This window comes from Phodopus roborovskii, unplaced genomic scaffold (genome assembly GCF_943737965.1).
Source record: "Phodopus roborovskii unplaced genomic scaffold, PHOROB, whole genome shotgun sequence".
In the NCBI taxonomy this organism is placed as follows: domain Eukaryota; kingdom Metazoa; phylum Chordata; class Mammalia; order Rodentia; family Cricetidae; genus Phodopus; species Phodopus roborovskii.
In genome coordinates, this window is record NW_026126082.1 from 25533 (window position 1) to 50557 (window position 25025).

The 25025-nt window shown below is 37.2% G+C and overlaps 1 protein-coding gene across 1 annotated transcript in view; it reads right to left on the reverse strand.

The window, feature by feature from the left end:
• Positions 1–25025, reverse strand: part of F8 (coagulation factor VIII) — a gene marked incomplete at its 3' end in the record, with an annotated part of 53018 nt that overhangs the window by 20313 nt on the left and 7680 nt on the right. The window contains exons 4-5 of the mRNA XM_051179414.1: positions 24278–24490; positions 16286–16354 (exon numbers count right to left, since the gene is read on the reverse strand). Of these exons, the coding sequence (XP_051035371.1) occupies positions 16286–16354; positions 24278–24490 (282 nt within the window). The remainder of the gene's footprint in view (positions 1–16285; positions 16355–24277; positions 24491–25025) is intronic.

Genomic DNA, 25025 nt, shown 5'->3' on the forward strand with positions numbered 1-25025 from the left:
GAGGCACAGATACTAATTGCACTGATCTTGACCAAGAGTACCTCCCCAAGACACAGATATCAATTGCACTAATTGGACCAAGAGGAACAGACACTGTCTTCACCGACTGGAGGAAGAGATGGGTAGACACCAGTGCAACAATACTTTCAACAACCTAAAGAGCAATCTGAAACCACCAGAACCTAGTTGTTATATAACAGCAAGGCCTGAACATCCCAATGAAGAAGAAACAGAAGAAAATTGCCTTAAAAATAATGACTGTAAACTAACTTTATGAAGATGACAAAGACATTTAAAGAAGAAATGAAAAATTCCCTTAAAGAAATCAAAAATCAAACAAAAACTTAGAAGAAATGAATAAATCTCTTAAAGAAAGCCAAGAAAACAAAGAAAAGCAATCAAACAAGGAAACAGTTCAAGAACTGAAAATTTAAATAGAGGTAATAAAAAAAAACTAAGCTGATGAAATTCTGGAAATGGAAAATCTGATTAAATGATCAAGAACTACAGATGCAAGCATAACCAACACAATCAAAAGATGGGAGAATCTGGAGGTGAGTTGGGGAAAACTCAGACCCAACTTCCCCCATCCTCTCCTTGGAACTTCCTGGGTTGGCTCCACATATAGTAGACCTGCCCTGGCATGCAGGACCATATGAAGCCTGCAATCATCGCAGTCTTGCCCCCCCATCCCTGTTCTCTGCTAGAGGTGAGTGTGGGGCCAGCTCACACTCCCCCTCTCCCCTCCTTGGAACTTCCTGGGTCTGCTCCGAGTGTAGTAAACCAGCCCTGGCAAGCTGGAACATCCAGAACCTGCCCTCATTGCAGTATTGGCCCCCCTATTCTCTCTGCTTGAGTCTTGCCCCCCACCTCTGCTTGAATGGACCAGCCCCAATACGCTGAACCATCTGGAGTCTGCTCTCATCACAGTCTTGCCCCCCCCCCCCGACTATGCCCTCTGATTGAGAACTCCTAGAGAGCTTGGACCATCCAGAGTTACTGACATCTAAGTCTATACCCACCTGCACCCACCAGGATATGAGAGGAAAGAGAGAGACCCCACCTGTACACACTGTAAAATGGGATGGGAAGATGACAGAACAAAAATATATTCAGCAACAGAAAGACCAATATAACACCATCAGAATCTAGGGACTCTATACCAACAAGACCTGAACATCCCAAAGCAGATGAAACAGAGAAGAAGGACCTTAAAAACAAATTTATGAAGATGATGAGACCCTCCAAGAGGATATGAGAAAATCCCTTAAAGAAATGGAAGAAAAAACAAAAAATACAGTTAGTGGAAGAAAGGGCAAACCAAAGAAATTTCAAGAAATAAATAAATCTCTTAAAGAAATCAAAGAAAGCCAAGAAAAAACAAACAAAACAAATGAAGAAAATACATAATAGAGGGAGCCATTATAGGTTTGAAGAGAAAACTGACTGTAGAGAAATGTCCAGAGACCTACAAGGATGACCCCAACTAACAATTTGAGCAACAGTGGAAAGGCTACCTTAAATGCCCTTCCATGATAATGAGACTGATGACTAACTTATCCACCATCATGGAGCCCTCATCTAGTAGCTGATAGACACAAAAGCAGACACCCACAGCTAAACACTGAGCTGATCTCCTGGAATCCAGTTGCAGAGAGGGAGGAGTGATAAGAAAAGGGGTCAAGACCAGGCTACAGACACCCACAGAGACAGCTGTCCTGAACAAGGGACATGGGCTCATGGGAAACCAGCATTGGACCGACTCAGACTCCCTGAACATGGGTCTCAGTTAGAAGGCCTGGGCAGCCTAATGGACCTCTGACAGTCGAACCAGGATGTATCCCTGGTGCACAAAAGGACTTTGGGAGCACATTCCCCATGAAGGGACACTCTCTTAGCCCAGAGACAGGAAGGAGGGCCTAAACCCTACTCCAGATGACTTGACAGATTTTGATGATTCCTCCTGGAAGGCATCACCTTCCCTTTGGAGTGGGTGGGGAATGGGATGGGAGGAGTGTTTTGGGTACATGGGAAAAATTATAAATATTTTTAAAAATGAAGAAAACAATTCAGACAGTACAAGACTTGAAAGCTGAATCAGAAACAATACAGAAAGAGGGAATGCTGGAAATAGAAAAGCTTGGTAAATGATCAGGAACTACAGATGTAAATATAGCCAATAGAATACAAGAGATGGAAGAGAGAATCTCAGGTGTTGAAGACTCACTAGGGGAAATAGAGTCATTGACCATAGAAAGTCTTAAGTCCAACAAATCTCTAACACAAAATATCCACAAAATATGGACCATGTGAAAAGGCCAAACCTAAGAGTAATATGAATAGAAGAAGGTAAAGAAGTACAGCTCAGGGATACAGAAATAAAATATTCAACAAAATCATAGAAGAAAACTTTCCTAACCTAAAGAAGGACATGAAAGTTGAAGAAGCTTACAGAACACCAAAAAGACATGCTCACCAAAAAGACATGATCACCAAAAAAAAAAAAATCCCCTTGTCACATAATAATCAAATTGCCAAACTTAAAAACTTAAAGAATAAAGAAAATAATATTAAGAGCAGCAAAGGAAAAATGCCAAGTAACATATAATGGCAGATGGATCACAATTATACCTGACTTCTCCATGGAAACTCTGAAATGCAGAAGGTCCTGAATAGATGTTCTAGAAACACTAAGAGACCATGGGTACTAGCCCATACTACTATATCCAGTAAAGCTTACAATCACTATAGATGGAGAAAACAAGATTTTCCAGAACAAAACCAGATGTAAATGATAACGTATCCACAAATTCAGCCCTACAGAAAGTTCTGGAAGGAAAACTCCAACCCAACAAAGTTAACTACACTCACAAAAACATAGGCAATAAATAACCAAAAGAAAAAAGAAAAACGGGGAAACCCACACACAATACCATCACCACCACCAAAACCAAAACAAGCAAGAATTAACAAGCAATGGTCATTAATATCCCTTAATTTCAATGGTCTTAACTTGACTATAAAAAGACACAGGCTAACAGAATGGATACAAAGACACAATCTATCCATTTACTGCAGATAAGAAACACATCTCAACTTCAAAGATAGACATTACCTCAAAGTTAAGGGCTGGTAAAAGATTTTCCAATAAAATGGACCCAAGAAACAAGCTGCTGTAGCAATCCTAATAGCTTACAAACTAGGCTTCAAAGCAAAATCAATCAAAAGAGATGAAGAAGGTAATTTCACATTCATCACAGAAAAAGCCCATCAAGATGAAGTCTCAATTCTGAACATCTATGCCCCAAATACAAAGGCATCCGCATTTGTAAAAGAAATATTACTAAAGCTCAAATCCCACATAAAACTTCTTATAGTGAAAGACTTCAACACCCTATTCTTACTGTTAGACAAGACCACCAGACAGAAACTTAACAAAGAAACAAAGTAACTAACAGAAGTTATAACCCAATTTAGTTTAACAGACGTCTATAGAACATACCTTCTTCTCAGTGCCACATGGAACCTTCTCTAAAACTGACCACATACTTGGCAACATAGTAAACCTCAACAGATACAAAAAAATTGGAATAACCCCCTGTATCTTACTAGATCACCATGGTTTAAAGCTAGAATTCAACACAAATTGCAGAAACCCTAAAAACTCTTGGAAATTGAACAATGTGTAATTGCACCAACCCTGGGTTACAGAAGAAATAAAAAATAAATACTTCCTAGAATGCAATGAGAATGAAGACACAACATACCCAAACTTATAGAACACATTAAAAGCAGAACTAAGAGGAAAGTTCATAGCACTAAGTGCCCACATTAAGAAACGGGAGAATAGTCACACTAGAGAATTAGCAGCACCACTGAAAGCCTTAGAACAAAAAGAAGCAAACTCATCCAGGAGGAGTAGATGCCAGGAAATAATCAAATTGAAGGCTGAAATCAATAAAGTAGAAACAAAGAAAACAATACAAAGAATCAATGAAATAAACTAACCAACCAAAAGACAGAGAGAGAGATCATGCAGATTAACAAAATCAGAAATAAAAAGGGGGACATAACAATGGACACTGAGGAAATCCAGAGAATCATCAGGTCATATTTGAACCTGTACTCCACAAAAATCGAAAATTAAAGGAAGTGAACAATTTTATGGATAGATATCATTTATCAAAATTAAATCAAGAACAATTAAACAATTTAAATAGACCTATAACCCTTAATTAAATAGAAGAAGTCATAAAAAGTATCCAAACAAACCAAAAAAAGAAAAAGAAACCCAGGGCCTGATAGTTTCACTGTAGAATTCTAACAGAAATTCAAAGAAGAGCTAATACTAATACTCCTCAAAGTGTTCTACACAATAGAAGCAGGTTTATTGCCAAACTCTTTTTACGAGGCGACAATTACCTTGGTATCCAAGTCACACAAAGACACACCTAAGAAAGAGAACTACAGACCAATATCCCTCATGAACATTGATGCAAAACTACTCAATAAAATACTGGCAAATTGAATCCAATAACGCATCAGAAAAATCATCCTCCATGATCAAGGGGGCTTCATCCCAGGAATACAGGGATGGTTCAATATATGAAAATTCATCAGTGTAATTCACCATATAAAGAAACTTGAAAAGAAAAACCACATGATCATTTTACTAGATGCTGAAAAATCCTTTGAGAAAATACAGCACCACTTTATGATAAAGGTCTTAGACAGAATAGGGATAACAGGTAATTACCTAAACATAATTAAAGCAACATACAGCAAACCAACAGCCAACATAAAACTAAATGGAGAGAATCTCAACAAAATTCCTCTAAAATTAGGGACAAGACAAGGTTGTCCATTCTCTCTATATCTCTTCAATATTGTTTTTGAAGTTCTAGCTAGATCAATAAGACAACAAAAGATCAAGGGGACACAATTTGGAAAGGAAGAAGTCAAACTTTCATTATTTGCAGATGATATGATAGTTTACATGAATGACCCAAAAATTCTATCAGGGAACTCCTACAGCTGATAAACACCTTCAGCAAAGTGGCAGGATACAAGATTTATTCAAAGAAAAAAATCAATAGCCCTATTACATACAGATAATAAATGAGCTGAGAAAAAACAATAAGAGAAACATCACCTTTACAATATCCACAAACAACAAAAAGTATCTTGGGGTAATGCTAACCAAACAAGTGAAAGACCTGTATAATAAGAACTTTGAATCTTTAAAGAAAGAAATTAAAAAAGATACCAGAAAATGGACAGATCTCCCATACTCTTGGATAGGTAGGATAAACATAGTAAAAATGGCAACCTTTTGTGTGTTTGTGTGTGTGTTTATATCAGCAAGTTTATTGAGAAATATATATATGCATATTATGGGAGAACCATATCTTAGAAGTTCCAATTTTAGTTTTTAGGAAGGACACCATAGAAAAATATTGAGCAAAAATTATTTTAAATTGAAAGAAATAGTTTGTTATTTAAAAATTTCCAAATTCTTTTTTCAAATATCTGAGCTGCCTTAGTTCTGTACATAGAGATGAAGGAATTTTTTTAACAGACCTGTAAGAACCTAGGGCCTCTGCTTCCAGAATACTGCCATGGCATGTTACAGCCTTTACCAGTGAACTTTGTCACCAACAAATCTGATTTAAAACAAACAAACACACTTCTGAAAATTGCTACACTTTTTAATGACTAAGAAACTAATCTGTTTTTAAAAAGGCAATCTTTCCTAAAGGAATATAGAGATTCAATGTAATCCCCATCAAAATACACAGATTTTGAAAGAAAAATATTCAATTTTATATGGAAAAACAAAAACAACCCAGGATAGTCAAAATAACCCTGTACAATAGAAGAACTTCTAGACACATCACTATCCCTAACTTCAAGCTCTATTATAGAGCTATCGTCCTGAAAACAGCTTGGTATTGGCACAAAAATAGACAGGCAGACCAATGGAATCAAATTGAAAACCCTAATATTAACCGACACATCAATGAACACCTGATTTTCGACAAAACAGCTAAAATTTTACAATGGGGCAAGGACAGCATCTTCAACAAATGGTGCTGGCACAATTGGATGAGGGTGTGTAGAAGACTGCAGATAGACCCATATCTGTAGCCATGCACAAAACTCAAGTCCAAATGGATCAAAGACCTCAACATCAATCCAGCAACACTGAACCTCTTAGAAGAGAATGTGGGAGGTACCCTTGAACAAATTGATACAGGAGACCGCTTCCTGAACATAACTCCAGTAGCACAGACATTGAAATCGACAATTAATAAATGGGACCTCCTCAAACTGAGAAGCTTCTGTAAGGCAAAGGACACAGTCAACTGGACAAAATGGCAGCCCACAGAACGGGAAAAGATCTTTACCAACCCCACATCTGACAGAAGGCTGATTTCCAACATATACAAATAATTCAGGAAGCTAGTCACTAAAACACCAAATAATCCAATTAAAAAGTGAGGTATAGAACTAAATATAGAATTCTCATTAAAGGAATCAAAAATGGCTGAAAGATACTTAAGAAAGTGCTCAACATCCTTAGTCATCAGGGAAATGCAAATCAAAACAACTCTAAAATACCATCTTACTCCTGTCAGAAGGGTTTAAATAAAAATCACCCATGAGAGTCTATAATGGAGAGGATGTGGAGAAATTGGAACAATTTCTTATTGCTAGTGGGAGCAAAAACTTGTGCTGCTACTTTAGAAATATGTATGGCAGTTTCTCTGGAAAATGGTAATCAGTCTACCTCAGGGTGCAGCAACTCCACTCTTGGGAATATACCCCAAAATGCATATTTATACCACAAGGACATTTGTTCAACTATGTTCATAGCAGCATTATTTGTAATAGTCAGAACCTGGAAGCAACCTAGATGCCCTTCAACTGAAGAATGGATACAAAAAAATGTGGTACATTTATACAACAGAGTACTACTCAGCAGTAAAAAAACAATAGAATCTTGAAATATGCAGGCAAATGGATGTAACTGGAAGAAACCTTCTTGAGTGAGGTAACCCAGTCACAGAAAGACAAGCATGGTAATCACTCACTTATATATGGATATTAGACATAGAGCAAAGGACTGTCAGCCTACAATTCACACCTCCAGATAAACTAGGAAACAAGGAAGACCCTAAAAGAGAATTACATGAACCACCAATGAACAGGAAAGAAGAACTATTGAACAAATTGGGAGTATGAAGGGAGGGGTGAGAAGGTAGGAAAAAGGGAAGGGGAGAAGAGGAGGGGAGGAGAACAAGAGCAATCAGGAAGACTGAGTCATGGGAGGAATAGAGGAGAGCAAGAAAAGAGATACGTTAAATGAGGAAGGCAGTATAGGTTTAAAGAGAAATCTGGCACTAGGGAAATGTTCAGAGATACACAAATATGACCCCAACTAAGAATCTAAATAATAGTGGAGAGGCTACCTTAACACCCTTCCCCTATAATGAGACTGAGACGACCATAAATGCCATACTAGAGCCTTCATCCAGTAGCTGATTGAAGCAGAATCAGAAACACATAGCTAAGCACTGAACCATATTCCTGGAATTGAGTTGTTGAGAGGAAGTGGGGATGAGCAAAGACCAAGCTGGATAAACCTACAGAAACAGCTGACCTACCTAATAAGAGCACAAGAACCCTAATTGTAAAGTTGAGAAACAAGCTTTGGACTGAAACATGCCCTCTGATTGTGGGTGCCTCTCGGTATGCCTGGGCTGTCCATGGGATCTCTAACAGTGGAAATAGTATTTATTCCTAGTGTACAAATGGATTTTGGGAGCCCATTCCCTAAGAAGGGATACTATTTCAATTCAAATAAATGGAGCAAGGCCTAGGCCATCCTCCAAATGACAGACTTTGATAATCCCCCATGGAAGGCCACACCATCCTTGAGGAGTAGGTGAGGGTGGGTTGGGGTGGTCAGTGCGGGGCATGGGAGGATAAGAGGGAGAGGGAACAAGAGGGGTTATTAATATGTAAAATAAGATCACTTCTAAATAAAAAATTATAAAAGAAGAAAAAGAAGGTATTTGAAAGAGTGGGGGAATGGACATGGTAAGGTTTGGAAGGAGGAGAGAAAAGGGAGAAATAATGTAATTTAGTCTCAAAAAAAGATATTTTAAAATGAAACAAGATGGGAGAATCTTAGGCAAGGAAAATACAACAGAGGAAATAGATTCATCAGTCACAGAAAACATTAAAACCAGCAAAGAAATAAACCAAAACATTCAAGAAATCTGGGACACCATGAAAAGATCAAACCTAAGAATAATAGGGACAGTAGTGCACAAATGGACTTTGGGAGCCCATTCCCCCATGGAGGGATACACTGTCAGCCTAGATACACAGGGAGGGCCTAGGCCCTGCCCCAAATAATGTGACAGACTTTGATGATCCCCAATGGAAGGCTTCATCCTCTCTGGGGAGTGCATGGGAAGTAGAATTTGGAGGGTTGGTGGGGAATGGGAGGATAGGAGGAAGAGAGAACTGGGATTGATATGTAAAATAAGATTGTTTCTATTTAAATAAAATAACTCATTAAAAAAGAGTGACTAAAAAAGAAAAAAAGAGAATAACAGGCACAGAAAATATATTCAAGAAAATCATAGAAGAGAATTTTCCCAACCTAAATAAGAAAATGCCTAAGAAGATACAAGAAGCTTAACTAGAAGAGACAAGATCTTAAAAAAGTCCCCTGACCAAATAATAATCAAAACACTAAATATACAAAAGAAAGAAGACTAATATCTGCAAAGGAAAAAGGACAAGTATCATATAAAAGCAGACCAGAGACTCTCAAAGCCAGAAGGTACTGGAAAGACATTATGCAGACTCTGAGAGATCATGGATGCCAACCCAGAATACCATATCTAGCAAAACTTGAAGTTACCATTGATGGAGAAAACAAAATATTCAATGACAAAATCAATTTTAAAAAATACCTACCACAAATCCAGACTTACAGAAAGCACTAGAAGGAAAACTCCAACCCAAGAAAGTTAGCTGCACTCACCAAAAACCAGGCAATAGATAATCCCATTTGAGAAAAACCTAAAGAAGGGAAACACACACTACCACCACCAAAACATAAAAGGAATTCAAATTCATTGGTCATTAATATCCCTTAATGTCAATGAGTTCAACTAACCTATAAAAAGACAGTCTAAAAATTGAACAGAAAAACAGGACCATTCTACTGCTGTATGGAACAAACAAGAAACAAAACTCAACTTCAAAGACAGATACTCCCTAGGAGTAAAGTTTTCGGAAAACATTTTCCAATTAAATGGCACCAGAAGCAAGGTGGTGTACTTGGTCTAATATCTAAGGAAATGGAGTTCAACTTAAAATTAATCAAATGAAATGAAGAAGGACATTTCATATTCATCACAGGAAAAATACATCAAGATAAAGTTTTAATCATGAACATTTTACCCCAAATACAAAGGTAACTACATTTGTAAAAGAAATACTACTAAAACTTGAATCCCACATCAAATCTCACACACTAATAGTGGAAGGCTTCAACACCCCACTCTCACCAATGGACAAGTCAGCCAGACAGAAAATTAACAGAGAAATAAAGGAACAGATGTTATGACTCTAATGTACTTAAAAGACATCTATAGAACATTCCACACAAACAGAAAAAGAATATACCTTCTTCTCAGCACCTCATGGAACCTTGTCTAAAATGACCACATACATTGTCACAAAGCAAACATCAACTGATACAAACAATTGGAATAAAACCCCTGTATCTTATCAGATCACCATGGCTTAAAGTTAGAACTCAAAAACAATGCAAATTACAGAAAGCCTACGAACTCATGGAAAGTGAATAATACTCAAATGAATCACCCCTGGGTCAAGGAAGAAATAAGAAAGAAATTAAAGATTTCCTAAAATTCAAGGAAAATGACCACACAACATAACACGGCTTGCGATATACAATGAAAGCAGTGCTGAGGGGAAAGTTCAAACACTGAGTGCCTACATGTAGAAGTTGGAGAAATCTTACACTAGTGACTTAACAGCACACTGAAAGCTCTAGAACAAAAAGAAGCAAACTCATGCAGGAGAAGTAGACACCAGCAAATAATCAAATTTAGGGATGAAATCAATAAAATAAAAACAAAGGAATCAATGAGACAAAGAGTTGGTTCTTCAAGAAAATGAACAAGATAGACAAACTCTTATCCAACCTAACTAAAAGGCAGAGGGAGAATATCGAAATTAACAAACTCAGAAGAAATAGGGGGACATGACTACAGACAGTGAAGAAATCCAGAGAATCATCAGGTCATACTTCAAAACCCTGTACTCCACAAAATTGGAAAATTTAAAAGAAATGGACAATTTTCTCGATAGGTACCAAATACCAAAATTAAATAAAAAAACACACAAACAATTTAAATAGACCCATAACCCCTAAGGAAATAGGAGCAGTCATCAAAAGGCTCCCAACCAAAAAAGTTCAGGACCAGATGGCTTCAGCACAGAATTCTCCCAGAAGAGAGCTAATACCAATACTCCTCAACTTGTTCCACACAATAGAAACAGAAAGAACATTGCCAAACTCCTTTTATGAGGCTACAGTTACTCTGATACCCAAACCACACAAAGATGCAACGAAGAAAGAGTACTACTGACCAATTTCCCTCATGAACATTGACGCATAAATACTCAATAAAATACAGGCAAATCAAATCCAAGAGCACATCAAAAATTCATGCACCATGGTCAAGTAGGCTTCATCCTAGAGATACAAGATGGTTCAACATATAGAAATCTGTCAATGTAATCTACCATATAAGCAAACTGAATTTAAAAAAAAAACCACATGATCATCTCATAAGATGCATCAAATACCCCCTTCATGATAAGGACATATCAGGAATACAAGGAATATACCTAAACCCACTAAAGGCAAATTACAGCAAGCCAGCATCAAGTAAAATGGAGAGAAACTCAAAGTGATTCCACTAAAATCAAGAACAAGACAGGCTATCTATTCTCTCCATATCTATTCAATACAATACTCAAAGTTCTAGCTGGTGCAATAAGACAACAAAAGAGATCAAGGGGATACAATTTGGAAAGGAAGAATTCAAATTATCACTATTTGCAGATGTTATGATAAGGTATGTATGTAACCCCAAAAGTTCTACCAGGGAACTCCTACAATTCATAAACAATTCAGTAATGTGACAGGATACAAGATTAACTAAGGAAAACATCAGTAGCCCTCCTATATTCAAATGATAGGAAAGGACAGGGAAAGAAATCAGAGAAGCATCACCCTTCCCAACAGCCACAAATAATACAAAGTATCTTGGGGTAACTCTAACCAAACAAAAGAAAGACCTGTACAACAAGAACTTTAAGTCTCTGAAGAAAAAATTGAAGAGGATATAAGAAAATGGAAAGCTCTCCCATGCTCTTGGATAGGTAGGATCAACATACAAAGGCAATCTTATCAAAAGCAATCTACAGGTTCAGCGCAATCCCCAGCAAAATTCTTCACAGAACTTTAAAGAACAATACTGAATTTCATATGGAAAAACAAAACAATCCAGAAGAGCTAAACAGTTCTGTACAATAAAGGAACTTCTAGAGGCATCACCATCGCTGACTTCAAATCTATTATAGAGCTACAGTAATGAAAACAGCTTGGTATTGGCATAAAAACAGACACAGGGATCAATGAAATTGAGTTGAAGACCCTGACATTAATCCACACACCTATGAACACCTGATTTTTGACAAAGAAGGAAAAAAATGGTACAAAGTAAAAAGGAAAGCATCTTCAACAAATGGTGCTAGCATAACTGGGTGGCAACATGTAGAAGATTACAAATAGATCCATATCTATCGACATGCACAAAACTCAAGTCCAAGTGGATCAAATAACTCAACAGAAATCCAGTTACCCCAAGCCTGATAGAAGAGAAAGTGGGAAGTAGCTTTGAACACATGGACACAGGAGACCACTTCCTAAATATAACACCGGTAGCACAGATACTGAGAACAACAATCAATTAATGGGACCTCCTGAAACTGAGAAGCTTCTGTAAAGCAAAGGACACTGTCAATAAGACAAAACGAGAGCCTACAGAATGGGCAAAGATCTTCACCAACCCCACATGTGACAGAGGGCTGATCTCCAAAATATATAAAGAACTCAGGAAACTAGACATCAAAACACCACATAATTCAATTAAAAAATTGTGGTACAGAGCTAAACAGATTACTCAACATAAGAAACTGAAGTGACCAAAATACATTTAAGGAAATTCTCAACATCCTTAGCCGTCAGGGAAATGCAATTCAAAATATCTCTGAGACATCTTACAGCTATCAGAATGGCTAAGATAAAAAATATTGAGGACAGCTTATGTTGGAGAGGATGTGGAGTCAGTGGAACACTTCTACAAACTTGTATAGCCACTTTGGGAACCACTTTCTCAAAAATAAATAAATAAATAAATAAATAAATAAATAACATAAATGGGAGTCAATCTACTTCAACACCCAGTGATACCACTCTTGGGCATATACCCAAAGGATGCTTGCTCAGCTATATTCATAACAGCATTGTTCCTAATAGCCAGAATCTGGGAAACAACCTAGATACCCATAAATAACCCAAAGAATGGATAAAGAAAATGGGGTACATTTACACAATGGAGTCTTAATAGGCTAAAACAAACAAACAAACAAACAAAAAAATGATACCATGAATTTGCCTGCAAATTCATGGAAGGAACTAGAAAAAGTAACCCTGAGTGAGGTAGAATGACAAACATGGTATATATGCACTCCTAAGTGAGTAGTAGATATAAATCAAAGGATAGCCAGACTACAATCCATAGCTCCAGAGACCTAGGTAACAAGGAGGATCCTAAGAGTGATGCATTGATCACCCTAGGAAGGGGAATTAGATAAAATCTCCTGGGTAAACTAGGAGCTGGGGTGATAAAAGGGAGGGAATGGGGGAATGAGTGCATGAGTCAAGTTCAGAGAGGGATGGAGTGGGAGAGCAATGAAAGAGATATCTTAATAGAGAGCCATTATGTGGTTAGGGAGAAACCTCGTGTTAGGGAAACTCCCAGCAATCCACAGGAATGACCCCAGCTAAATCTAGAAAAAGTGGAGAGGGTGCTTAAACTTGCCTTTTCCTGTAATCTGACTGGTGAATACCCCAACTATCATCATAAAGCTCTCATCATCTTGTAGAACCAGATGTAGAGATCCACAAACCAAAAGAGGCTGTGCTCCAGGAATCCATTGGAAATGAAGCTGGATGCAATCTATTTGCAAGGGAGGTCAAGATCATGGCAGGGAAATCTACAGAGACAACTGCACCAAGGTTGTGGGAACTCATGAATTGAGACTGAGAGCTATGGAGTCCCCATGGGACTGAACTAGTCCCTCTGTATGTGGGAGACAGTTGTGAAGCTTGGACTATCTTAGTGGTCTCTGGCAGTTGGACCAGGATGTTTCCTTGTTGCAAGAGTTAACTTTTCAGAGCCCATTCCCTATGGTGGGAAGCCATGCTCAGTTATAATGCAGTGGGAAGAAGCTTGGTCCTTCCTTAAGTCAATGTGCTAGGCTTTGTTTACTCCCCATGGGAATCCTTACTCTATGGGAGGAGTGGATGGATGTATTGTTCTGGGAAAGAGGTGAGGGGGAGATGGAAGAGGGATGGAAGGAAGAACTGTCATTGTATTGTGAAATGAAATTTAAAAATACATAAAAAATCTAAAAATAAAATGTATTCTTAACCTTTTAGACTCTTGATTTTACTTTACTGGAGATTTTCTGTATCTACTTGTCATTGTTTGTATTCTGACAATAATATTTGTAATTTTATGAAATCTATTCTCAATTTTTCTCCCTTGGGATTATTTTTTATTTTCTTTGTATATTCCTCTCATGCTTCCAGTTCTTCTTAAATATCTGTTCATCCTAAAAGTCTATTCATTTAAGTAAAGGAAAGGGCATTAATTTTCAGGTGACTTAAAGAGGAATCAGCTGCTATATTTAAACAAAAGAACAAACAAACAAATAAAGAACAAAAAACCAGCGGCTAGAATATAGTGGACTTTTTACTTTTTACTTGGATGAAGAACTTTCTGAGAACTAGAGAAAAGAGTTGTGGTTTTGAATTCCCAAAATGCTGAGGACTGTTAAGCAGTCATGTACATACCTGGCAGAGACCTGTTTACATATCCATTGACTGTGTGCATTTTAGGCCAAGCTCCAGTAGATGTAGAATCCATAGCCTGTGTGAAAGAGTCCTTTGTTTCCGAATGCCAGCTCTTCCCTGGTGAAGGGGCGGGTAGAGGAATAAAGTCAACTGAACTCCGTTTCATGAATCTGCTCCCCCTTTCTTTTCCTCCTTTGTGACACTGAATTTTTGTCAGCAGAGTAGGCACAAACTCAGAGTCACTGAGAAGAAAATTACATTTCTTTCAAACCAATTCTCTTTCCTTATATTTGTTCATAATGAAAGTGAGGAAGAGCCAGGCATTGGTGGTACATGCCTTTAATCCCAGCACTTGGAAGGCAGAGGCAGACCAATCTCTGTGAATCTGAGCCCAGCCTGGTCTATAGATCTAATTCCAGGACAACTTCCAAAGCTACACAGAGAAACCCTGTCTCAAAAAAAAAGTGGGGGAAGAATAATGGAACATGACATGAAGAGAAGTAAGAATACTGATTAGTTTGACCTGCAAGAATTTCATTTTTCAAGTTAGATTTTACATTTAAAAGGTTTGTCAGTCCTTGCCCTATCATAAATTGCTTCATTCCATTTTGTAGGAAGGAAATCCCAGGAACTTGAAGGTTTCTCAACCTCCTCTCCAAAACTAACAAAATCTGCAGTACTGAAAATGACTTGGCCTGCTTCATTAAAAAATAGATGGAACCAGATGCAGAGGTCCACAGCCAAGCATGAGGCTGAGCTCCAGGAATACAGCCAAAGAGAGGGAGGAGGGTATATATGAGCCAGGGAGGCCAAGATTATGATAGAGAAATCTGCAGAGACAGCTGAACCAAGCTCGTAGAGACTCCAGGGGACTGTAGTAGGCCCTATATATGTGGGAGACAGTTGTGAAGCTTGGACTATCTGAGGTGCCCCTGGAAGTAGGAACAGGATCCATCCCTGATACATGAGCTAGCTTGTTGGAGCCCATGATGGAATGCCATGCTCATACTTAATGTGTGGGAGAGAGGTTTGATCCTGCCCCCAACTTAATTTGCCAGGCTATGTTGACTCCTCATGGGAGCCTTTACCTTTTCAGAGGACTGGACAGGGGGGTGGGCTTGAGTGAGAGGTGAGGGAGGGCAGGAGGAGAGGTGGAAGGGAGAACTGGGGTTGGAATGTAATATGAAACTTAAATAATGGCTAAGCCATCTCTCTAGCCCTATAATTAAACTTAAAGAAATAAATTATAAAAATAGAGTGTGAAAAACAAACAAAGACTAGTCAGGACAAAGTTGATATGGCCTCAAATAAGATGATAACAGTGCAAGTGTATAAAAGGGGAGAAGGGTTTATATACCTATTCTGCCACATGGTGTTCTGAATTACTTAAATGAAATCAATTAATCCCTACAACAATCCTATGAAAAAATAATGTTTTAATTTTACATGTGAGGAAAATAAGGCAGAGCGTTAAGTAATTAGTTCATTGTTGTATACTTAGCAATAGATAATTATTAAAAGAAGATATTTAGGGGACAGCAAGAATTCTCAGTGGATAAAGGTCCCTGCCACCAACCCTGGTGACCTGACTGAAACCCACATGGTGGAAGGAAAAAACTGATTTCCACAAGTTGTCCTTTGACCTCCACATAAGCAACATGACATGGACACCCCCCATCTCCCCAGAGTCATACAAATAAATAATGAAAATGTAACAGAAGATTTTAAAATATATTTAAGAAGTAGAGCCAGAAGTATTTATTACCTAAAACCAATTTGCTCTATTTTTTTTTTTTTTTTACTTCATAGATGGAATTGGAACGTAGGTTGTATTTTTGACTTAGAGTCATTCTTAACCCCCCTTCCCATTTCCATCACTCCTGAAGAGTAATACAGTTTGTGGTCTTCCTACAATCAACATCATTTCTTTTTTACATACAGAGCTCACATTCTCCAACATGGTATAAATGTACTTGTTATATATTTGAGTTATTTTAGGAACTTTTATGACTCAATCTCATGTACCTTCATCAAACACAGCAAAAAGTAGTACAAATTGGTGCAACATCTGTGTTCTTTCTTTGGACAGACTTCCTGAAAAAGAAGTGAGAGCATTTAAAATAAAATTGTAGAAAATTGCACAAGGAGGAGCCATGTCTTCACAAACCATTTGAGCATTAAAAAAAAAGCTCAAATTAGAGTAGTTGAGGAAGGGAGGTCAAGATCATGATGGAGAAATCTACAGAGATACAGAGATAGCTGAATCAAGCTTGTGGAAACTCATGAACTCTTGACCTACAACTGTGGAGAATCCATGGGACTGAAGTAGACCCTCCTTATGTGGGAGACAATAGTGAAGCTTGGACTATCAGAGGGCCCCCTGGTAGCAAAACCATGATACAAAACTGGTTTGTTGCAGCCCATTCCTTAGGGTAGATTGTCATGCTTAGTGGCAGTAGGACCACAATATTTTCCTGGTACATGAGCTAGCTTGTTGAAGCCTACTCCCCATGATGAGATACATGCTCAGTCTTAATGTATGGGAGAAGGGCCTGGTCCTGCTCTAACCTATTGTGCCAGACTATGTTTACTCCTCACCGGAGCCCTTACCTGTAAGGAGGAGTGGACTAAAGGTGGGCTAGGATGGAGGTAAGGGTGGTGGGAGGAGGTGAGGGTGGTGGGAGAAAGTGAAGGGGTAGGAGGAGGGGTGGGAAGGAGAACTGTGGTTGGAATGTAAAATGAAATAAAAAATTGGAGTCCTTTGACTAAAGTTTATTTTGCTGTAACGTTCTTTGATCTAAAGTCCTTTAAATTGATGTTTCTAAAATGAAAAATATGGCTATTGAGTGAAAAAAGAAAATAAAAGTTAAAGATATGAACGTTCCTACATATGTTGGACGAGAAACTTTACTATAGATATGTGGGAGAATATAGCCGGAGGCAGGGACACCTGGGATTCCAGAAAAAAAATAAAGGTTTTTAATTGTGCATATGCATTCGTGGTGTGTGTGTGTGTGTGAGTGTGTACATTTTTATGTTGGTAAAGATGTGTTTTGATGCCTGGCTTTCTCCCCCATTATCCTAAAAGTATATTTCACGAAGCAAAAGTTATTTATTTTGACACAGTCCAGTTTATATAATCACATTTTTAATTTGTTGGCAGCTTCATACATGTATATAATGAATATTAGTCATCTTACCTACCACTCCCTCATCTCATCCTCTACTACTGATACCTTTCTTTCCAATAAGTCCCCCTCTCATTTTCATGTTTTCTTTTTGGTGTGACTTTTAATGGCATTTTGAATAAATTTTAGATCCCTCTCTTTTCCCAATAATGAAGACTTTCTGCTAAGTTTCCTAAAAGTTTTAAGTTATTATACTTTATATTTTAAGATATTAATCTATTTTATTTTAATATTTGTACAAATAGTATGATTTAGTGATTCATTTTTACATATGAATATCCTGTTATTCTAATACCATTTAAAAAAGGAATTACCCTTTCTCCATCGACTGTATTTTATACCAAATCAGCTTTTTCTGGATCTACTCTCCTGTCTATCCTGTTTCATTAATTTTTGAGGAATGTGTACTAATAGTTCAGCTGTATGGTAAGTGAAAATTATGGTAGAATAATTAATAAACTTATTATTTTGTAAAAATACGTTTAACTAATTTGACAACTGACATTCTATAGAAATTGTGGGTTAAATTTGTGTAGATCAACAAAAGTTATACTTCAAATCTGACTGGTATTACATTAAATGTGTATATTGCTGAGAACAGGTATCTTTACTATGTTGAATCTTGTAGCCCGGTGTTCAAGTTTGCTTTCTATTGCTGTGATAAATACCATGACCAGAAGTAAGTTAGGGTATTCTGCTTACAGTTGTAGTCCATCAATGAAGAAAAGTCAGGGCAGAAACTGAAGGAGGAAACATGGAAGAACACTGCTTACTGGCTTGCTCCCACTACTTTGTCCAGCCTGCTTTTCCATAACATACAGGACCATCTGCCACATCCCACAAAGGTCTGTGTCATCTCATATCAATCATTAAGAAAATGCCTTACATGCCAAAGTTATGAAGTTATGAATCTCAACCGAGATTCCCTCTCACAACTATAGTGTGATGGGGGATGTCCTTCTGTATATATGTATTTCTCTTATTGACTGATGAATAAAACGCTAGGGACTAGGAGAAAAGGAGAATTCTGGGAAAGGTAAGAAGAGTGAGCCCACCACAGAGTCACCATGCTGCTGAAGAAGTAACAACACCCTGGGGCATTACCAGATAAATCACAGCCTCATGGCAATACATAGATTGATAGAAACTGGTTAATAATTAAGACAGAGCTAGCCAATAAGAAGCCCTAGCCATTGGCTAACAGTTTTTTTAACTAACATAGCATACGTGTGCTTATTTGGGGCTAAAGCGGTAGTGGAACATGGCAGGACAAGAACCTCCACATGTTCATGTCAAGCTGGCAAAAAACTAATCAGCACATCCATGAGCATAGTGTGTTTCTCCACTTAAGTCTTTGATTTCTTTCACTTACATTCTAGTTTTAACTTTGCAGGCAATGGTACATGTTTTTTTCTTTAAGTTTTAAATTTTTGTGTTCAATTGTATTCCATTTAAAAACATTTCCCACACCCAGAAAGACAAACACAGTATGTACCCACTCATTAGATGTAAAGCAAAGGATAACCAGCCTACAAGGAGAACCCTAAGAGGGACACATGGGTCTCCCTGGGAAAAGGAATTAGATGAGATCTCCTGGGTAAATTGGGGGGAAGGGGAAAAGTATAGGCAAGGGTATGGGGAGATGAAAAAAAGAATGATCAGGATGGTTGAGTTGGAGGCAGGAAGGAGTTGAGAGTAATGAAAGAGATATCTTGACAGAGAGGGCCATTATGGGAAAAACCCAGTGCTAGGGAAATTCCCAGGAACCCACAAGGATTCAAGATAAGACTCCTAGCAATAGTGCAGAAGGTGCCCGAACTGGTCTTCCCCTATAATCATATTGGTGAATACCCTAATTGTCATCATAGAGCCTTCATCCAATATCTGATGAAAGCAGATGCAGTGACCCACAGCCAAGCACTGGGATGAGCTCTGGAAGTCTATTTGAAGAGAGGGCGGAGGGATTATATGAGCTGAGCTTGTGGGAGTTCAAAGACTCTTGACAGACAGCTAGAGAGCTGACATGGCACTGACCTAGGCCCTCTGCCTGTGGGTGACAGATGTGTAGCTTCATCTTTTGTGGGGCTCCTAGCAATGGGACAAGAACCTATCCCTGATGCATAAGCTGGCTCTTTGGAACCTATTCCCTATGGTGGGATGCCTAACTTTGATGGAGGGAGAGGATCTTGGTCCTGCTTCAACTTGATATGCCATGCTTTGTTGATTTCCAAGGGAGTCCTTACACCATCTGATGGAGATAGAGGAAGAGTGGATGGGGAGGGGTAAGAAGGGAGGTGGGTATAGAAAATAGGAGGAAAAGAGGGAGGAGAAACTGTAGGTGGCATGTAAAATAAAAAATGATGAACATGAAAAAAATATTTCTAATTTTTCTTTGATAGTATGTTGAATACAACTGATTTTTATATGTTGACTTTGAGTCCTGCAAACCTCATAAACTTAGTTATTTATAGGAGTTTTATTTAAAAGTTCTCTGGGATTTTATAGATAACCAATTATGTTTTATGTAAATAGGGACAATAGTACTGCAATCTATGTTTTTTAATCTTATCATAGGTAAGACCATTAATGCTATATCAAAATATCAAATAAAAGTAGTTAGAGAGTCTTGTTCTAAGTCTTATAAGTGTAAAAGCATTTAGTTTTTCATCACTGAGAGATTAACTGTAGGGTGCTGTTGATCTTTTAGAATTTTATATTTGGAAAAAAAAGAGAATTTTATTTTTTGAGACAAGGCTCATGCATCTCAGGCTGGCCTTGGATTTGCTATGTAACAGGATGCCATCAATTCCTGATGTGTCTGCCTCCAACTCCTGAATACTGGGCTTATAGACATATACCACCACTCCTGGCTTAACCTGGAGGGTTTTGTTTTGTATTGTATTAAGACATCAGATTTAGCAGTATCTTTCTATTGCTACTTGAAGTACTTTCTTTCCTTTCCTCCATTTCTCTCCCTCCCTCCCTCCCTCCCTCCCTTCCTTCCTTCTTTTTATTAAACCATAACTTATTGCCTGTTCTAGTTAACTTTTGTGATTAGTTCTGCCATGACCATTCATATGCATGGTTCTGTTTGAATGTCTGTTTTTCTATTCTTTTGTGCTTATATCTAGAAATCAATAGATTATATGGTAATTATGTTTATAAAAATTTGAGGAACCACTAAACCATCTTCTAAAGCAATATAATGTTGAAAATTTCTCACATCCTCAATATTTACTACTTTTCTTATTTTTTAAAGATTTCACTTTTTATTTATGTGTATTTGTGTGTCTATGTGTAATGCAGGTACTCAGAGTCCAAAAGAGAGCACTGGATCCCTCCAGAGCTGAAGATTGCAGGGTTTTTTGAACTGCTTAACATATGTGCTGGGAACAAAACTCAGGTCCTTTGTAAAAACAGCAAACCCTGAGTCATCACTTTATTTTTCTTATTATAAAAATGATAGGTCCATATTGGTGGATATGAAGTACTATATCATTTTTATTTTGATTTGCTTTTCCTTAGTGGCTAATGGTATTTGTGTCTTTTGTGTGATTGTTGAGTATTTCTGTATTTTTCTGATTTTTAAATTTTTATTGTATAGGGATGGAAACTAGGGTCTTTCACAAGCTAGGTAAGGGTTCTACTAATGAGCGAAATATCCAGGAACTATTTGCACATCTTCTTTGGGTACATATCCTTACATATCTTTAACCCATTTTGAAACTGAGTTGTCTTTTATTGTTGACTTTAAGGTTTAGTTGCATAATCCAGTTATAACTCACTTATCAAATGTAATTTGAAAATATTTTCTGCTATTCTCAACATTATCTTATTAATTTCTTGATATTTTTTTGAGACAGGATTTCTCTGTATTGCTTTGAAGCCTGTCCTGGAACTCACTCTGTAGACCAGGCTGTCCCGGAACTCACAGAGATTCACTTGCTTCTGCTTCCCAAGTGCTGAGATTAAAGGCATGTGCAACCACTGCCTGGCTATTTTCTTGATACATTTTAAAGCTCAAAAGCTTGGTGGATTATCTAAAAAAATCTATTGCTAAACCTATAGTTATGAAATTTTAACTGTTTTCTAATTTTGTGTGTTATATTTATGTCTTTGATTGATTTTGAGTTAAATTTTATATGTCATATGAGGAAAAGCCCAATGTCATTCATTGCTTGTTGTGCCTGGCTACAGCCAGGTCTTCCAAAATTATGAAGAAGAAAGTGTCTACCAAATCAAATGACCATACATTTATGGTTTATTTTTGAACTCTAATTTCTATTGCATAGATCTTTATATCTGTACTTATGTTAGTTCCAATCTTTCCTGATTAGGTGTTCATAATATTCCATTTTTCTTTATATTTGTTTTCTTGTATGGTTTTTTTCCATCTTTATGCTTGTAATCCATGCTATTGTTTTTGAAATGTGAAAGCTATCTATGGGAAGGAAGGGAACTAACAGGAGGACATGGTGAAGGGAGAATATAATGGGGATCTTTTTTTCTTATCTTTTTATTTTCTAGTTTTTTTTTTTTTGAGGTAGAAAGCTCAGAGATATCTCTTTTTGATTCCTTAACCAGAATATGAATGTCAACTATTACATCTTAACCAGATCCTTTTCCTTTGGTTTTGATTTCTGTTGGCTTTTGTTGCTAGCCATTGTCTGTGCCATGGACATAGCTGGAGCTGGGACATGAAAGAACGGGGAAAAGGAGTGAAAAACTGTTGTTTCTCCCTACCCTCTGAGTACAAACAGTTACCTTTCCAGTTCCCAGAGGCACAGCATTCATTTCCAAGTTTCAAGCTATGTTTTTAACACAGGTTAGGGGAAAATTTAGCCTTTCTATCAATTTGCTGGCCCCTTGAAATCTGGTGCTTTCCCTTATCTACAGCCTGTTTCAGTTACTTTTAGAAATTTCAAAGAGCTAGGTTGTAATTTTTGTCAAATCACTGAATTTAGTCAAAGATAAAGAGTAAAATGTGTTTACTCCATCTTATTCAGAACTAGACCTCTAGTGATAAATTAATTATGTCAAAAACTATTTGCAAGCTGGGCAGTTGTGGCATACATCTTTAATCCCCGTGTCTGTACCCATAAAGATGGCTGCACTCCATCTTGGCACAAGGGAAGAGACTTCAAACCTGTCCTTGGCAAGTCATGAGACCTAAAGATCAAAGGTGTGGCTACAGAAGGATGTTTGTCTGTCTTATTCTGTCTCAGGTATGGCTACTCCTGATCCTCGAGGCTAGGGAATGAGAACTTGAATTTGAGGTGTGGTTACTGAACCCTTAGAGAAAGGAGGATGAGAAGTCTGTTTGTTCCATATACATGATACCATGTTCCCCTTTTTGGTTAAGATATGTAAGAGAGGTGAAAAATAAAACTTGTGGCAATTCAGTATGGACTAAACCTGCCCTCCTGATATTTTCTTATGTTTCTGTCTTTCTTTCATCTTCGATAGTTAGCCTTCCCCTCACCCACACACCCTGACTCAGGAACAGACTTGCGGCCCCACAAATCACAGTCTGCACTTGGGAGGTAGAAGTAGGCAGATCTCTGTGAGTTTGAGACCAGCCTGGTCTACAAGAGTGAGTTCCAGAACAGTCTCCAAAGCTATACAGGGAAACCCTGTCTCAAAAAAACAAAACAAAAACAAAAAACCCAAAAATCTATTTACTTATAAACTTACTTGTATGTTATAGGTGTCACCATTCCTTACATCACACAAATAACACATTGTGAGGGTTTGTTTTGTTATTAATTGTGGCTATGAAACTGAACTAAATATAAGAGATACAAAGTTTGTAAATGAAATAATTATAAACTTTAGTCTTCTCCCCCTCTTCTGAATCATATTCATTATTATTGAGAAATGGCATGTTCCTAGATTCTTTGTTTATCCTCCATAAAATATGGAGTCATGGACAAGCTTGGTATGACATAACAGAATGAAACAGAAATGATTAGAAATGTAATGCATCTTCCAATGCGCTCTCTTTTTGAGACCATATAAAACATTTGGTTCCCTTGTATTGCGTATGCTAAAGATATCATGTGGAGATTACCTCAGTCAAGTCTTTCAATCATAGATATAAGACATATGAAATACTTTTGAGGTAATCTCAGCTCTGACCACTTTTTTGACTATAACTTACATATTCATACACAAGACAATTCCAAACTCCATGACACTAAAGAAAATTATTATAAATAACATATTATTGCTCCACCAAATTACTGAGTTATTGAGCATTGGATAACTCGAACAAAAAAAGTTCCAATAAAGCTGATTTTCCACACAAAATAATTAAAATAAAATTATAAATTTACTTTTTGTAAGTTTATGCTATTAAATTATAAATTAAATAACACATGAACAGCATTAAAATAATCTTTAGAATAACAAGTTATAAGAAAATGCATATTTTCTTATATTGTATGTATCTTTGGTTGACAAAATAAGCACCTGAATCAACCAGTATGTCATTGATCACCACAAAAAATGTGTTTGCCACTATGAAACTTTTAAGAAAATTCAGTTTCCAAAAGCAAAGGAGAGAAGAAACACTGCTGAGACATCCCACAGGTTTCAGGTGGAATATAGCAATTATTGGGAAACAGACTTAATTGTAGATCTTAGATGTTCTTGAGCTAGTGTTCACTGAAATACATAGAATAGATATCATTGCTTTAAAAAAACTGGATTCTTTTCCTAAGAATATAAAAGAAGTCCTTCTCAGAGAAAAGAATTCAAAGGCTCACAGTAATCAACAATTCTGTTTGTCCTTCTCTGTTTCATATCCATTCCATTTTTGTATAGTTACCTTCTTTACATACTATCAAAGCTCCAATGAGGCCTGAATTTAAATCTTTCACCAGATCCACATGAGATAGATATGAATAGGTGAGACATGGAGGGTCAGAGGTCATTGGACCATTCTCTTTCAGGACATGCCAAACATAGGTATGACTTTCACCAGGAAAAACTTTATTATCTTCCTTCTCCCTTTGGCTTGTTTGATCTTCATATTCAGCTCCTAAAGGAAGAAGGTACAAAGTTGTCTTTTTTTGTGTGTGTGTTTACCGTCAACTCAGAAACATAATAAAGCTCATAGTTGCTAATGGATTCTACATAATAAATATACTTTCAGGATTTTGAAACCTCTCACCATAAGAAATGGTAAAATCTTTAAGGAGAGAGAAATGTTCAAGTTGTTTTAAATAATGCACAATATGTACCTTTATTAAACATATATATTACCATTATAGCATATGACAAAATATCATTTAACTTTTAAAACATAGTGTATTAAACCATTATACTCCAAAGCATATGCAATTTTGTGGAATATTAGTTTAAGATATGTTGCATTTATTTATGTTGTGAAATATTTGTTTAGTGATGCAAAGATGTGTTGCATTCTTTTATGCTACATTTGCTTAACTCTGTGAAGCAGCTTGCCTAAAACATCTGATTGGTCTAATAAAGAACTGAAATGCCAATAGTTAGGCAGGAGAGAGAAATAAGTGAGGATGCCAGGCAGAGAGAATTAAAAGGATGGGAGATGTCAT